At 38.9% G+C, this 13,616-nt stretch overlaps 1 protein-coding gene across 1 annotated transcript in view; it reads left to right on the forward strand.

Annotated features, from left to right (window-relative positions):
* Positions 1 to 352: 352 nt before the first annotated feature.
* sugp1.L (SURP and G-patch domain containing 1 L homeolog) overlaps positions 353 to 13,616 on the forward strand; it is a 28,091-nt gene continuing 14,827 nt past the window's right edge. Inside the window, exons 1-4 of the mRNA XM_018256904.2 lie at positions 353 to 472; positions 2,889 to 3,054; positions 7,330 to 7,427; positions 8,892 to 9,101. Of these exons, the coding sequence (XP_018112393.1) occupies positions 451 to 472; positions 2,889 to 3,054; positions 7,330 to 7,427; positions 8,892 to 9,101 (496 nt within the window). The 5' untranslated portion in view covers positions 353 to 450. The remainder of the gene's footprint in view (positions 473 to 2,888; positions 3,055 to 7,329; positions 7,428 to 8,891; positions 9,102 to 13,616) is intronic.

The following is a 13,616-nucleotide window of genomic DNA, read 5'->3' on the forward strand; positions in this document are numbered from 1 at the left end:
AGAACCAACACAAACACTGCTTCCAATCATAGTTACATTTACAAATAACTTTTAAAACCATTTTAACAGTTTAATTGATGTATAAAACAATTTGAATCCTACTGTATGACTAAACTCAACATGTATGTTAAATATAGACTCGTCTTTGAAATTAATTTACAACACTTTGCAGAAAAATATTGCAAGAAGGCATTCAAGTTAAAATATCAACTACGTGCAACACTGCAACATCTGTTTACAATTGTTTTCTAAGTGCTCCTAAAGCCTATGTATGTTTTAGTGTATTTTTTGTATGTACTGCCATACACGACGAATATTCTCTACGTACTGCATGTGAATTAAAATGTAAATAAGCCTTTTCCGGACTACATTTCCCAACATGCCTCACGTTAGACCGGCATCCCTCTTGTAAGGCGGTGGGTGGGATCATTTGTTATAGGGTTTAGCAAGATGGAGAGAGCGAAGGCTCCAGGTAATACAGGCTACGAGATCGAGAGCTGAGTCGAGTCTTTATGTTTTTAATGTAGGATTTTTTGGGTATAGGATGGGAATATTGAAAAGGCGGTTGGTGGGGATGGTAGTCCTAGTGAATGGCGTAATTGCATGTATTTGATTTAATGTTGAATTCGTATATATCAGGTTGGCAAAATCGCAAACATTGGCCCAGTCAATAAGTTGTTTATAGGTGTTTGGTTTGTGGTTCACTGCTTGTATATACACTGTAAAAGCACGGTGTAACTATGTCTCTTTTATTTGGGCATACAATTGGATTCGCTTGTTTTGTTTTTTTATTTATTTTTATAAACACACTAGGAACTTCTGGGTTGTTGTTTTTTTTCATTGTGTTAACTGCAAAGTTTCATGGGAGGAGAGTGTTTCTGTGGGCAAACCAAAAAGATCACCCTGCTCTTGGGTGGAATACATTATTATCCTTTTATGTAGCACAGACATATTTACACATTGTAAGCCCCAGCCCTAGTGCATTGTCCTTTCAAAGGTCCCTATCATGAACACACACTTGCATCAGTTTTATTTGGTGCCTTAAAAGGGGTTGTTCATCTTTGAGTTAACGTTAGGTATAATCTAGACCACTGATATTCTGAGACAATTTGCAATTTAAATTTTTTATTATTTGTGGGTTTTGAGTTATTAATTTAGCTTTTTATTCAGCAGCTCTTCAGTTTGCAATTTCAGCCGCCTGGTTTCTAGGGTCCGCATTACCCTAGCGACCATGCAATTTTTTGAATAAGATACTGGAATATTATTAGAAGAAGGCCTGAATGGAAAGAGGAGTTATAAAAGGCAGCAATAACAATACATTTGTAATCTTACAGAGCATTTGTTTTTTTAGATTCGGTCAGTGACCCCTATTTAAAAAGCTGGAAAGAGTCAAAAGAAAAAGGCAAATAATTCTCAAACTATAAAAAAAATAAAATAATGAAGACCAATTGAAAAGTTGCTTAGTACCTCCCTGTATGTTTTTGGATTGTGCAGACATGGGGAGAAATTTCATAAGGCTATTGCCCTGGCTGGAATACAACCTCAAAACTACCTGACCATGCACATATGGCTAGGAACAGGAGTACAGAATAATTACCCAACTACCGATCATCCACAATCAACTAGACCTTGCACTGACTCTTTTAACTAAGTAGCTGAAGTCCTGGTCAGTTGGCTTATACTACATTGTTTTAGGAGTCGGAACCAGAAGTGCAGAGAATTTAAACAACCAGGCAGATTGTAGTTACGCTGAAAAATAACTTCATGAAATAAGATCATTGAAAATATTTAAAGGACCAGTAACGTCAAATTTTTTTTAAAAAATTTGTTTGTATAGAAGGAAATATAAACCCACCAAGACACGTCACTTTAAAATTGCAAAGTCTTTATTAAAGAATAACTTACCGAAACTCAGGTTGCGCTCCTCTTCAGAAAAGGCAACAGGGCTACGATCCATCGTGCATCGCTCGATTTCTCCTCCCTGCCTTCTATAGGAGATAGCCAGGGAGGAGAATTCGAGCGCTGCACGATGGATCGTCACCCTGTCGGCTTTTCTGAAAAGTTTTTTAATAAACACTTTGCGATCTTAAAGTTACATATGGCTTGGTGTTTTTTTTTTCCGTTCTATAGAAACAAATTTTTCTTTTTTTAATAAAATAAAAAAAAAATTGACGTTACTGGTCCTTTAACGTGCTTATAAAAATTGCTTAGATTTATTTTTAATTTATGTAGCAAACAATGAATCATTATATGCTAACAAAACACGACTGTTTAATGTGGGGACCTCCCCTGCGTTAATTCATTTACAAACCGTGCCCTAGTCATATGAAACTTCACCCCTTTCTTAGATTTTAAATTTTAAGCTGGCCCAACAGTACTATAAAATGTGAGGAATTCCCCGCTTCTACAAATCATAAATATGTATGGATTGTGACTAAATAAAACAGGGGAGCTTCCTGTATGGAATTGCCCTGTTGCCAACTTAATATCTCAAATGCTCCCCAGCTCAGCACCAGGCTGCATTCCAAGGAGAGCTAATTTACAGGGGTGTGCCCATATTTTTGGTACCCCTGCAAAACAGATGTTTTTTTTAAGTTAAGGAAAAACAAACAGATATATAATTGATGGCTTCTACGTTTTATTGTACACTAATTAAGGTATTACTTAGCTCTATCATGACCTTGAGTCCTTGAGGGGGCATTGGGTTTTCACTTGTGCAGAGTTGAAATGAGTTGGGTGTCACATTTTATTTTTAAAATGGATGAGAAAAGGAGGCATCCCTAGCAAAGGATATAGAATGAGAACATTTAGGGCTGCCATGTAAACATTGTAGTTCTGATAAAGAATGTATTACATTTTATTCATATGTTTCCATCCAAAATATTCAGGGGTAAGTGCACGATGGTTTGCCTCCACACGACCAAAACCAGTGAAGCCAAGTGCATATATTCTTTATCAAGAAGAACTGATCGAGAAGAAGAAAAAGGAGATTGCAGCCAAAGCCCAGCATCAAACCAAGCTGCCAAAGCCAAGTGTAGCACCTCCCCATTCAGAGTAAGTTATTGGAGCTTTTAACCCAAATATCATGCATTGCTTCATTCCATGTGAAAAAGTTCAGTTGTATTTGATATTCTATTTTCTGATTGTCCCAAACGACATGGACAAACAAGGTGGCCACGGACTGCACTGCCGAGCTGTATTATTTGGCCCTGGGTCTCTGCACAGTCCATCAACTTCATGCCAGAGTGTGCTTATTACCATTTCTGACTCCATTAAATTGTTAAGAATAGCTGCTACTACTACTGTGTTTTCTTAAACTTTGGGACACTGTGTAAAATGTAAATAAAAGAGATTTGGGTAAATTTCAAATTGTTTGAATTCTACATTTAATTGCAAATAGTACAAAGACAACATACTGTATAAAATATTGCATTTTAGAAAAAAGATGCCCATTTAGATTTTGATTATAGTACCAAAAGTTGGGACGGGGCAACACAAGACAGGAAAAGTTGTAATGCTAAAAGAGTATTCCAGAGAGGTTGGGTCTCTCTGATGTAATGATGGCACTGGGATACATCACTGTGTATCGCTGCACGGTGGGCTAATATTGCAAAACTATATGGCTGTGATTTTTGGGCTCTTAGCCAGTGCTACATTAACAGCAGATAGGATTATGTAGCGGAAATCACAGCATGGGCTCTGAAATACTTCTGAAAGCCATTGTCTGTGAATACAGTTCGTCACTGTGTCCACAAATCCAAGTTAAAACTCTTCAATGCAGAGAAAAAAACCTACCATGCAAAGGAAAAACCATTCGTTTGCTCTGCTACCTTCTCTGAGCCCAAGCTCATTTGAAATGGAATAAAGTGAAGTAGAACGTTTTCCTGTGGTCTGCAGGCCCAGATTTGTGGCGAGGCCACAAAAGCCTGGGGCCTAGTATGCCTTGGCACCCAGCTGCAACCTAAGGAGCACTAGAGATGCTTACTCCTGTGAGAGTAATCCTTAGTGCTCCATGGATGCACGTGGGAGGAGGGAGTGCACTTGGGAAGGCACCGGGTGCTAGGACTCAGCAGTCTAGGGGCACCAAAGCCTGAAATCCAGGCCTGGTGGTCTGATGAAACCAAATTTAATTTTTTTTTTTTTTTTTATAAATCATGGACTCCACATTCTTACATCTTTTTGATAGTGTCATTTGGCTGGCAGAGAAATGAAGCACCCATCCAAAAATTTAAACTGCTTGACACAGCTAGTATTTTAGACCATTTGTTGTTTTTGGATCAAAAAAAGTATTTTATTAACCACCTAGTTAATGGTAAAAAAAACCCCACTGTCTGTCTATAATGCCCTCTAAGTACTTGTAAAGCATAATCATGTCCCCCTTACAAAGCACCTTTTCTCCAGAGAAAACAACCTCAACATTGATAGTCTACCTTCATGGTCTAATATCCTCCATTCCCTTTGCCAGTCTAGTTGCTGGGCTCTGCATTCTCTCAGTTCATAAATATCCTTCCTAAGGACTGGAGCCCAAAACTGCACTGCGTAACTGGGACCTATCGGGAGGAACTCCACGGTGCGGCTCAAGCCGACACGTCACCATGTGACGAAACACATGCGACATGTCGGATGTTCTGAAGACACAGGAAGTGAAGGAGAAATCGCAGGTAACTACATTTATCTGACTACATTTATCTGACTGTCGGATGAAATCGCTGCTGAGACGTGTCGGCTCGAGCCGCACTGTGGAGTTCCTCCCTAAAGAGGAAAATGTTTTCATAACTCGAGTTAACGAACAAGAAAAGTTCCAACGCTGCACTTTGTTGAACAAAAGTCCACCCCAGCCTCCTGCTAATTGCTGCATTATATTCCCTGAAATCTCCTTACTTTCAAAAATAAGATCCCAAGAAAATACTCTTCGTTTCAAGATTGCAGAGGCCATATTGGATCCGCTTAGATCAGTGCTGTCCAACTTCCGTGCTACCGAGGGCCGGAATTTTTCTGGCCTACATGATGGAGGGCCGATAATGGAAACCAGTCTTGACTACTGCCTGTTTTTAAACCACACCCACTTTACACCACACGCCTGTTACCACAAGACCATGTCCACATTAATGGGGGTAGCACACCAAAATGGGCAGTTTCAGTCTGGGTCTCAGGTGTGTGAACAGTACAGGGCTTTAGGGGTGTGAACAATAGAGGTGTTACAAGTGTGAACAAGGCAGGAGGGATTACATGTGTGAAGAATACAGGGGATTACAGTCTGAATTTGAGGTTTAAACAATGCAGTGGCCAGTTAATCTCCGTAGTTATACCTTTAAAATCGTATACATGGTAAGCATACACAGCAGGCAGACTTTCATGTGGGGGGCCACACAAGGGGGTTGTCGCTGGCTTAGCTCATCATCCAGGCTCCTTGTGTTCCTTGTGCGAATGCTCCACCTAGTGGCAACTGCTGATCTTGTTCATTTTATTGGGTTTCTTTGTGCTGGGAGACTTGTACTGGATGTTCTGTGCATGCACCTCAGTCTTGGTCTTGTCTCCGATCGCATTACTTGCTGGATGTGATGTCCTAATCTGTGAAAGCGGCTAATTCTTTTGAGATCTTCAAGGAATATAGAGCAGATTATAAAAGCTGGTTCAGTTTGCGTTTATTCATTGTCAGATGGGCAACATTTATAGTGAGACTTTCCTTGTCCTTTAATGCCTTCTTTTATACACAGTATTGCAGGGGTGTACAAACTACGGCCCACGATCCATTTTTAATTGGCCTGCAGCAAATTCCTAAACCCCCCGCCTCGATAGTTTTACACATAAGCTCCTCTCCTTCTGAGCTGCCAGCTCCCCCCTCCCTCACAGAAACTAAAGGTGGACTCCGTGACTGTGACTTACTTCCCTGCTGCCGCACATTCATTTCTATGTGATCACAGAGACACGCGAGTATTGAATGTGCTGCTGCAGCTTGATCCTGCTTATCTAACGCCTGTCTCACTGATCACATAGAAATGAATGTGCGGCAGCAGGGAAGTAAGTCACAGAGTCCACCTTTAGTTTCTGGGAGGAAGGGGTGAACTGGCAGCTCAAAAGTAGAGGAGCTTGTGTGTAATGGAGACCGGAATTGTAAAACTATCAAGCTTTTTTCCATTTGGTTTCTGGGAGGGAGGGGGAGTAACAGAAGGTGAGTGTCTAATGGAGAGAGAATGAACAGTTGAAATAAAAGTTACAAGACTACAGAGGCTGGATGCGGGGGGTGGGTGGGGGCTGGCTTTGGGGACAGAAGGAGATCAGTGCAGTAGGGCACTAACATACCATAGTGGCTTCACATTTCATTTTGCCTGGATCCAGCAGCTTCATGAATATAAGCTTAATGGTTCAAATCAAAGAATGTCATGCTGAATGGTCGGCCCCCACACATTTTCACCTCCCTCTCGTTGTAAAAAATTAAAAAAAAAATAAGGGCAGCCCCCTGGGATCATAGGATTCACAGTGCACACAAACATACCAAACAAATATACTTGTTAGGTCACATGAGCCAATTAACACAGAGTTCTGTCTTTTGCTTCCACCCTTCTTCCTGTTACAGTTAGAGGCACATTTATCAAATATAAAAATTACATTTATTATAAAAATTAAATTTCGCAAAAAACGCGAATCAAATTTATAAACTAGATTTGAGTTTTTTTCCATGAAAAAAAAACTCGAATGTCAGGAAGGCTGCAAACAACTTCAAAATGATCCCTTGACGTCTCCCATTGACTTAAGCAGCAATTCGACAGGTTTGAGGTGGTAAATTTGAGTTCTTAAAGGGCCAGAGTATGATAAAACTCGAATTCAAATTTTTTGAAAGACTGAAATAGAATTTGAATAACTCACTAGTTGAATTTGACAGTTTTGCCAAAAATTCTAATTTTGAATTTTCAATTCGACCCTTGATAAATCTGCCCCTTAGAGTTGTAGTATTTCTGGTCTGATGATCTCTAAAGCAGCACACAGACCATCACAACATGGCAGCTCAAGGCAAGAGATGTAAAAGGGCAATATTTACTTAAATATACTGTATATATCAGTTTGGTAAGATTCTTAAATATGCCACTTAATTTGATATAAACCATCTGTTGCTCAAGTATTCATTTTGGGGGTACAGTTTTTCTTTTAATAAGCAAAGGTCCATGCACGAAGCACAGAGACAGCTAAACCTTAGATATATCCAATGCAACAGGGTGTTGACATCTTCCCTTATTCTTCTTACATAATGTCAGTTTGGTCATCATTGGGTAGTAAGGTGCCATAGTGCCCAGGCATGTTTTTATGCTATCTTTTTATTTTGCATTGCAGCACTAAGAGTGCATCCTCATCTGTATCCAACAAGTTTGCAAATGATGGCAGCTTCTTGCAGCAGTTTCTCAAGTTACAGAAAGACAAGTCAAACAATGGTGAGTTTATCCTTATACTCCATTATAGTGCATTCTTATTCTCATTGTAGATGTAAAGAGACTGAAATTCCTGAAGGTGATGCAAGCTCTCGCATATAACCAATTCATTTCCATATGGTGCTTGTTAATATTATATTTTCTGTAATAAAATTAGTGTAGCCCATTTGTGTACATTGCTGCCATAAGTTTATGATGCACACATGATAATGGCTTGAGAGACATCACTGTGTGACTATGGGGACATCATAGGTGTTTTTGTTACATACAGTGTGTCCCTGTAGTTTTGTACAAGGCTCTTCTTGTGTCACATGTCAGGGAGTAGTGTCCCCTTGTGATTCCCTTATTTTTATCTGAGTAGATATCTCGGATGTTAAAAAAATAGCCATATTTGCCTCACACATTCCCCAGTTCATATACTATGAACTGGGGAACTTCTATAGTACGGGTATGGGACCTATTATCCAGATTGCTCGGGACCTGGGGCTTTCCGGGTAACGTGTCTTTCCGTAATTTGGATCATTACACCTTAAGACTACTAGAAAATTATGTAAACATTAAATAAACCCAATAGGCTGGTTTTGCTTCCAATAAGGATTAATTATATTTTAGTTTGGATCGAGTACAAGGTACTGTTTTATTATTTTCAGAGAAAAAGGAAATAATTGTAAAAATTTTTGATTATAATAGAGTCTATAAAAAGGCGACCTTTCTGTAATTCGGAAATTTCTGGATTACTGGTTTCCGGATAACGGATCCCATACCTGTATCTATTGGATGCTGCTACTAGTGACAGACGAATTGTTCTTCGTTTGAAACATGTTTTTTTTTTTTTTTGTTTCGTTTTTTTTAAAAATTATTTAATAGTGCTGCTCCAGCAGAATTCTTCACTGAAATCCGTGTTTTAAAGGAGCAAACAGATTTTTTTATATTTAATTTGAAATTTGGAAAGGGGCTAGACATATTGTCAGTTTCCCAGGTGCCCTCAGGTTATGTTACTTTTGCTCTGATAAACTTCAGTCACTTTTTACTACTAAACTGCAAGTTGGAGTAATATCAACCTCCTCCCAGCAGCCCATCAGCAGCCCATCAGCAGCCCATCAGCAGCCCATCAGCAGCCCATCAACAGCCTATCAACAGAACAATGGGCAGCTAACCAGATACAGTAGCAGCAACCTGACACCTCTGCTGAAGGATTTGAAAAAAAGCTCTTTAGCCCCACCTAGTAGTAAACATGAGAATAGCACCACAACCTAGGGACTGCAATGGGAAATGGAGAAACAATAGTTCCATAGCAGTTACAATAGCAGTTCAATCCTGAAGTTCTGGCTCCTTCTCAAAGCTCAGAATCAGGGATGGCTGGCTCCACACCAATACTACAGCTAAAAAAATACATTTATGCTTGTATCTTTGGTATTGGAATCACTAATATGTTGTTAAGTGAAGCATGTGTTTTATTTCCTTTAGAAACAAGCTCTTCTGGTAGCTCAGGAACCTCTCAGAAAAAGCCCACCTTGATAGGAAAGAGGCATGGGAATATAGAAGGCGCACTGAATCAGATGAAGAACTATTCGCATACAAAACAGACTCCTACATTGAACAGACTTAGTGTCTTTAAGTCTCCCGAAGAAGATGATGATGATGAAGAGGATTATGAGCAGTGGATGGAAATTAAAGGTAAGCAGATAAAACAGCTCCCTAGTAGTAAGTCATTGATGGTAGGTTAAAATGACATTTGTAATTACATAAAATGCACATGTAAGGCAAGGTTTTAATTTAAGTATATCATCCTTTAACATTTTATTACTTAATCACCTATGTATACAAGACTGAACCAATGGCTGAAAGCAAAGGAACAGAAATTACATCCATGTTATTTGTGTTTTAAATTAACCTTTTTTTAAAATGAGCTGTTATTTGTTTTTTGTTTTTTTTTTTGCATGAAATGCATTTTAAAATAAGCACATATTGTGCAATTTACACCACACACATTGATAGATTACATTAGCCAAATGAGCATCAGGTGGCTTGTGGAAACTTCATCCACAAATGCACCAGTGCAGAATGATATATTTAAGTTCTGAGCATACTTCGTATATAGCCAGCTTTAGTGTAGGCTAATTGTGTTTTGCAGTAACTAATAATCCATGCCTGCCAGATTTGCTTTTCAGACAAATTGCTGGAACTCCAGATCTGCATACTTATTTTTGCCTCAGTATTCCCAACCCCACCATTCTACCTGTTTTATATTGCTGGAATGGCATTTCAAATACATAGAGGCACAAACAGCCCCCACAAGCCCAGTGAATAGTGACTGTCTCTGGCATCTTACAGCAGCCCTCAGATTGCCAGCCCGGGCCTGCAAAAATATATTTTTTTGGGGGGGTTGGCATTCTGTCTATACCTAAAATTGTATTGTTTGTTATTGGAGAACTGTTTAAGATGAAAGACCAGTAATGCCAAAATTAAAAACAATTTGTGATTTTAAATAAAAAATTGTTTGCAAGTATATATTCTTTTACATGTGATCCATAGTTTTATTGCATTGTATATGCTTAGATGCTATCTCAGAGCACATATTTGAGACATGAAGAAACACCCATTCTGTCTCTACCCTGTGTGTGTTCAATTCTAGAAAGGAAAACAAGGGACTACAACACATTTTTAAATACAGTTGGATGAATCTTCAAACAAGTTTATTTTGTTGGGTGTCCTATGTGAAATTGTTTTTTAACCAACATATGTCTTTCACATATACTGAAGGAAAACACAAGTTTTCTTTTAACATATTAAACTCTTCTTGCCTACATTGGTAATGCATAGGAATAATCACAGCATCCTGATTCACATTTGCATCCACTCATGCCCCATAACCTAGAGTGCTCACTTCACTTTTGCGTTAGGATTTCTTCTTTGCTCTATGTAACCCTTGTTACCCACTTAAAGGGGTTGCCTTACCAAGTGTTTCAATACCATCCTCTGATGTAATAAATATAATCCTCTGGTGGAATTGCACTGGTGCAAGTATGAGCATAGACGGGCCACCAAGACTTTTTAACAATGTGGGGTTTGCTTTTGTGCTGATATCTCCGCAAGTTACTGCCATGGAAAATGTAACTTCTTGCATTACACAAAGAGAAAGCACTGATTGTATTGTAATGAAAGCCCATTTCTCAAGGCATTTTTAATAAATAATGGGAAGTACTTGGAAGTGTTATCTAATGGAGCAGAATGTGGACAATGCATTACGGCTATGATATACTGGTAGATCACAATACCTTTGTGTTAAGGTATTCTCCCATAAAAACAAATATCCAGATGTGTGTAAGATATAGTAGTAAGACCTAGTAGTAATAAATGCAGTAGCAAAAATAATTCTGAAGTTAAAAATGATTTATTAGTTTACAAAATCTTGGCACCAGATATCATCACAACATTACATACACTCTTCAACAACACTCTCCAAGGTCTTCCATTATGGGCAGAAGCAAATGAAGCCCAAATTATTCTCCTCCCAAAAAAAGATAGAGCCCACTAATCCGCAATGCTACCAACGTATCTCTCTCTTAAACCAATAATTAAAGTTACTCTCAAAAACCATGACAGATAGATTAAAATGAATCTTGTCCCCAATCCAACTAGGTTTTACAAAAGGTAGACACTTAGTAAAAGCTACCTGCCAGATCCTAGCCTCTATATTTATACACAACATAGAAAAATGCAAACATGTAATACTAGTATATCTAGATGCAGAAAAAGCATTTGATAGGATATACCACACCCATCTTCTCAGAATACTCAAATTTCAACACTTTGGTCACCAACTATTAAAACTTTTTCGTAACCTATACACTTCTCCATCAGCCTTTCTCACAGTGAACAACATCAACTCTGATAGGTTACCTATAAGAAAAGGCACCAGACAAGGCTGCCGTCTGTCCCCTCTTTAATATATCATTAAACCCATTACTCCGGCACTTTGCCCAAAACCACACATTTCAAGGTCTTACCATAGGACAAACACAATACAAAATAATAGCATTCGCAGATGATACCCTGGTATTCATAAACAAACCAAATTGTGACATCCCTGTAATTATGGAAACTATCAACAGATATGCCACCTTCTCAGGCTTTAAAATAAACTATGATAAATCAGAAGCCATTAGGCTAAAACATACTATACATGTAGTTTGGACATAAGGCATCCCTTTCAAAAAAGCACAACACCACATTACTTATTTTGGCATTAAATTCACGAACCATCACACAGACACATATAAATTAAACATAAGCCCAGGCCCGGATTTGTGAAAAGGCCACCAAGGCCCGGGCCTAGGGCGGCAGGATTTTACAGGGACAGCATGCTGCTCAACCACGCCCACATTTTTTCAGAAACAATGCACAGGAGATATGATAGATTTTTAAATTTCCTGTGCGCCAATACCCATTGCTCTGGTCCCAGCAGGGCAGCCATCAGGGAGCGTTGTAGGGGGCCCCGAAGGTAAGGGGGGCCCTGCCACGCCACACTTACTTGATTAGCCGGGCCCCCCATCTTTCTGAGAGCTGCTGACTTCGGGAAGGTATGGACGTTTAAGGTGCCCTGAAACGACCCTGGATTCCCTTTGTTTAAACTCCCAACAACCTAAAACAAATGGAGGCATAAACTTCCCAAACATGAGCGACTACAAGGAAGCATCTTTGCTGCGCCATGCTGGAGACTGAATCTATAACACTGATACATACAGCAACATAGACTTAGAACACAAACTTATTGGAACAACATACTTGAACCCCATGATTCATCTTCCACCCATGAACTCCCACAAACAGCTAATCCTCTATTCATAAATACATACAAATCCTGGAGGAATGGTCGCCATTATTTAACATGGACCCGTAACAAAGAATTTACAAGTGGCGTTTTGACAATAGTCTTTAATAAATGGCATAAAGACGGCATCTATTGTTTTCAGAGCTATACTTACCAAAAACCAATTCCATTAATCCTAGCAACAACAACTTAAATTTTACGAAGACAATAGCTGCCTCCCAGAGTCCACTAACATATGGGTGATTATGAATGACATCTTTTACATCTAGGACGAATAATGGGCACGTTTAATTTAATTTTCGTTTAATTACTTTGTTTTGTTATTAATGTTTTAAAAAAAAAAAAGAAAATGAATCTCCAGCACTTACGTTATTTAGGTGTGGTGCTAATTGTGGAAGTGTGAACACCGCCACCCCATCCCAACAGATTTTAGATTTCACCTAATGTGCCTTCCTTTTTCAAGGGCTGGAAGCAGGCCCGAAACGTGCTATCAAAAGAGCCATGTATACAATAGGCTTTTTAAACTTTCACAATTGAACGGAGCTGTGTCATAAGTTGAAACTTAAACATAGGCTTAAATATTCTCCCATAAACCCCATTATGTATATTGTTGGCTCTTACTACCAATGAGAAGTCTCCATTCCATATCTTTTTTTGCAGCAGCACATACCCCTTCCATTGGTTCTCAGCACTGCAGAAATTCTAGGCTCTGTTTGCCTTGTGGTGCCCCATGGCTGAAAAAACTGTAGAAATCACCTTTCCTCTTATAGTGTTAGATGCCAACCACCTGAAATCACTAGCAATGGCATTTGACAGCACCTCAAGGTCAGAAAAAGCAAGAGCACAATAAGCTTGCCATGTGCAGTATTCCCATGCAGCATGGCTATTCTGATCATTTGCCCATTTAGAAGTGGCAACATCTGTGCAAAATATTTTTAAAATATTTAATTTACCATACAGGGTAAGTATGTAGTCTGTATGATATTTGTGTGATCCGGCTGCACTCAAAAACACAGTTATTCTGTGAAGGAACAATATCGATCAGCATTGTGTGGCCATCATTCACATGCTGAAAATGTATCGGGATGCATATCGTCAGATATATATCTGTAAATGTTTCTATTGATTCTAATGTTTATTGTCCTTTTTATCATAACACTAGAAAACACATCATAGTTTTTGGAGGTGCTGTGTATGTTTTTGTGTGAGTGTGTAAAAGTATTTGCTAAAAGGATGCTGGTGAGTTACCCAAAAGGCTGACAATCTAACCTTATATTGTTGTCTCACTTGAGCTTCCTTCCTCTCCTGTGCATCAACCCTCTTCCTAGCAGTTAAATACCTGTTGACTGTTTGCTGTG

Source organism: Xenopus laevis, chromosome 1L, assembly GCF_017654675.1.
Source record: "Xenopus laevis strain J_2021 chromosome 1L, Xenopus_laevis_v10.1, whole genome shotgun sequence".
In the NCBI taxonomy this organism is placed as follows: Eukaryota; Metazoa; Chordata; class Amphibia; order Anura; family Pipidae; genus Xenopus; species Xenopus laevis.